We start from the raw sequence: 3,797 nt of genomic DNA, 5'->3' as shown, positions 1-3,797 counted from the left end.
CTCACACACTCACACTCAATCACACACACACAAACTCACACTCACACTCACACACTCTCTCTCTCACACACACACACACACACACACAATCACACACTCAATCACACTCACACTCTCACACAATCACACTCACACAATCACACTCACACAACAATCACTCTCACACTCTCACACACACTCACTCTCACTCACACTCTCACACACTCACTCACTCACACTCATACACACTCTCACTCACACACACACTCACTCACTCACACTCACTCACACTCGCTGGTGTGAGGCAAACTCACCTCCACCGATAAAACACTGCCCTTCGTCACACTGTCCATCTGAATCAGTGAACTCTCCTCCGGCTGCAGACAACACACACACACACACACAGAGGAGGAGGTACAGTATGATGCATCACATGACTTCAAAAAGCAGCTCTATTCCAAGTAAATTATAACTCAATTTAGATTTATACTTCAGTTTGTAACAACAAAAATCATGTTTACAGTAACACACTTACAGTGAAAACAGAACAGGCAGGTGGACAACATTTACAATAACTATCACACATTTTATAGTTTAAGTTTAATATAACTATAATTTTTATTTTTTAATAGTGCTTTAGTTTAAATATATAACTATAGTTTTTATAGTTTAAGCTTAACTCACATTTTATAATTATAGTTTAAGGAAGAATTCAGAATTTCATGAAAAGAATGAAATTTCACCATGAAAAAAGAAATGTTAATTTTTAGGACAATTTTTTGTATTGTGACATTATTTTCATGACATTTAAGAATATTTTCCCTGCGCAGTCTCATTACGTTTGTATTTTTTAAATAATTCTCATTATTGTATCATTATTAGTTTCTCATCAAAATAGAAATACTGTAATAGAACTAATTAAATTCAGCATAAATAATACAATAAATGAAAACTAATATATAAATACTTTACATTAACAATTATATATAAATAATAATATTACACTAAGAATATTCTTGCATTATGTTTATAAAAATACAAGCAAGTTTTTTACATTATCATGAAAATAATGCCACAATGCAAAAATGCAATATCATTTTTTATTCCTTTCATTTAATTTTGTGGCGAATCACAGGAATTACAGCAGTTATTTGGAAAAAACCCTAAAAACTTTTTACAGAATTCATGCACAATCAAAAATTCCTGATTCTTCACATATATTTGTTGTTGTTTTCACAGACCGACGGTCAAGTCTAAACTCTAGTGTGTGTCACAGATGTTGCTGTACCGCTGTTCTGGGATCAGTGTTGATGGAGTTGAGTCTCCTCATGGAAACCTGCCGCGACAGACTGATCATCTCCTCCCTGAGACACAAACACATTCATGCTGCATTGAGAGAGTTCCTCTGGATGGATTTCTGAGGTCAAAAGTCACAGACTCACGTTCTGACGCTGAGTGCTCGCTTCAGCTTCCTGTTCTTGCGTCTAAGGTGACAGTTGACGAAAACGATGGCGATCACAATAACGATGACCAAAACCCCGGCGACTATGACGATGAGCAGAGTCTCTGACAGGCTTCCCAGAGCGTGTGCAGATTCAGATGCATGTTCTAAAAATAGACAACAAAAACGGCTGCAGACAAAACTTCTCTGTTTTATTCCTCTCTATATTCTGAAGGTTTGTTCGTATTTCATTCACACTGGTTTATACAACATTGTACTCCTAATAAAAGCATGGTGAAAATGTGTTTTCGAGTGATAAAAAGAGAAATCCAGAATCCCCTCTCTGGAAAAACTCTAATATGTCAAAGAAAATCAAACAAGAATTTTGAACCAATGTTCAGTTTTCTGTTCTGGAAATGTATGGAAATGAATGCATAATTAATTAGACGGTGCATCATTTGCATATTCAAACATAACATTTCAGAAAACTTGTAATACAGAATAATTAACTTAATGTACTGTAATAAATCAGCTTGGGATGGTACGGATGATATTAGTTACAATATTTACCCTATTCACCTGTAGTGTCTTCAATTTAATAAAAAAAAAATTGGGTTAAATTATTATTTAAATTTTTTTTTAATTTTAATAAAATTACAAATTAAATTAATTAAGAAAATAAATAAAATTTAAAATAAAATAAAATACAATAAAATAAAAAAAAATAAATAAAAAAACAATTAAAAAAAAATTTAAAAAAATAAAATAAAATAAAATAACCACATGGGGGTTAGGGTTTAATTGAATTGAATTTAATCACCACATGGGGGCAACAGAATCACAAAAGTAGAGAAACGCTGAGTAAATGAATGGAAAGTTTTCTTCATTGAATGGCGGTGGTGTTTCAATTGGTTTCTGAGTCACTGTCGACTACGATCAAGATCTAAATTTACACGATTGTGCAAATCATTATGAGGAAGTCAGAGAAACATGGGCCGTGTGGCAACAACCAACAGAAAAACATCCCGAGAAAATGACGAGACGGGCCACAAACACAAACACAGAAATCTTTCCAGAATCAAACATCATCTTGGTTATTTTAAGCACATTTTCTGCTGCTGCCAACAGAGCTGATGTTGGTACTGCTATTTTTACCTACATTTCCATTCTTCACTTCAAGCTGAAAATATGTGTGTGTACTAAAGAAAAACTAAACCGTAATCAGTGATGCTAATAATAATCTAGATAACTTACCAATATTAAACCGTGGCACAGTTAGCAAAAATTTATATACTGTATACACACTACCGTTCAAAAGTTTGGGATCAGAATGATTTTTAATGTTTTTTACAGAAGTGACCCGAGGCTCAGGCGACCAGCAGAACTTCAAAATGAAGCCTTCACCCCCCCCCAAGTGTGTTTCTTGGAACAGCTTTGGTGTGGGAGGACATTCAAGCCCGTCCTGTGTGACCGTACACATGATGAGGGATTATTATGTGTCTGATGACACACAGGGACTTGATATCTTCTGGATTAAAGGGCTTTTTTAAGTGTAGCGCATCGGGTCATGAGAGAGCCATGGGCTAAAATCAATAACGTCCATTGAGAGGAAAGAAAATTAGTAAAGGAGGAGGAGGAAAAAACCCTCATTCACTCCACAACAATAATATGTGAAACTACAGTACACCATTCCTGTAGAACACTGTAGAATAAATTGAAATTATTGAACAAAAAATAAAAAAATTAAAAATGAGTGATTCTAAATTGGCCAGGTTTTACATTGCACATTAAGTGGTGACTCAACACATCACCAAAATTAAACAAAAATTCCTTAATATCAAACAAATGGACTAATATTACCATGAACTGCACATGAAACTCCTGTTTTACGGCTTCTAAAAAATTAACAGTCTTTGGGGAAGTTCAGAATAGCATATTATCATACTATTTTGCTGTATGTATTATTATGTATATTGTTCTATATATATCTATACATTACTATTCAACAGTTTGGGGTTGATAAGTTTTTTTTTTTTTAATGTTTTTTAAGAAGTGTCTCCTGCTCATCACGGCTGCATTTATTTGATCAAAAATACACGGAAAAACGTAATATTGTGAAATATTTTTATGATGTAAAATAACATTTTTCTATTTTAATATACATTAAACTGTAATTTATTTCTGTGATGCGCAGCTGTATTTTCAGCATCATTACTCCAGTCTTCAGTGTCACGTGATCTTCAGAAATCATTCTAATATACTGATTTATTATCAGTTGTGCTGCTTAATATTGTTTTGGAACCTTTATTTTTTTCAGGATTCTTTGATGAATAAAAAGTTAAAAAGAAGAGCATTTATTTAAAACAAATCTTTTCTA

The 3,797-nt window shown here is 33.4% G+C and overlaps 1 protein-coding gene across 1 annotated transcript in view; it reads right to left on the bottom strand.

Moving 5' to 3' along the window:
* Positions 1–3,797, bottom strand: part of nectin4b (nectin cell adhesion molecule 4b) — a 27,275-nt gene that overhangs the window by 2,277 nt on the left and 21,201 nt on the right. Inside the window, exons 8-10 of the mRNA XM_016565503.1 lie at positions 1,422–1,587; positions 1,268–1,343; positions 294–356 (exon numbers count right to left, since the gene is read on the bottom strand). Of these exons, the coding sequence (XP_016420989.1) occupies positions 294–356; positions 1,268–1,343; positions 1,422–1,587 (305 nt within the window). The remainder of the gene's footprint in view (positions 1–293; positions 357–1,267; positions 1,344–1,421; positions 1,588–3,797) is intronic.

The sequence above is a fragment of the Sinocyclocheilus rhinocerous genome, unplaced genomic scaffold (genome assembly GCF_001515625.1).
Source record: "Sinocyclocheilus rhinocerous isolate Xijiao unplaced genomic scaffold, SAMN03320098_v1.1 scaffold242, whole genome shotgun sequence".
Classification (NCBI taxonomy): Eukaryota; Metazoa; Chordata; class Actinopteri; order Cypriniformes; family Cyprinidae; genus Sinocyclocheilus; species Sinocyclocheilus rhinocerous.
This window is presented reverse-complemented; position numbering and strand designations above follow the sequence as displayed.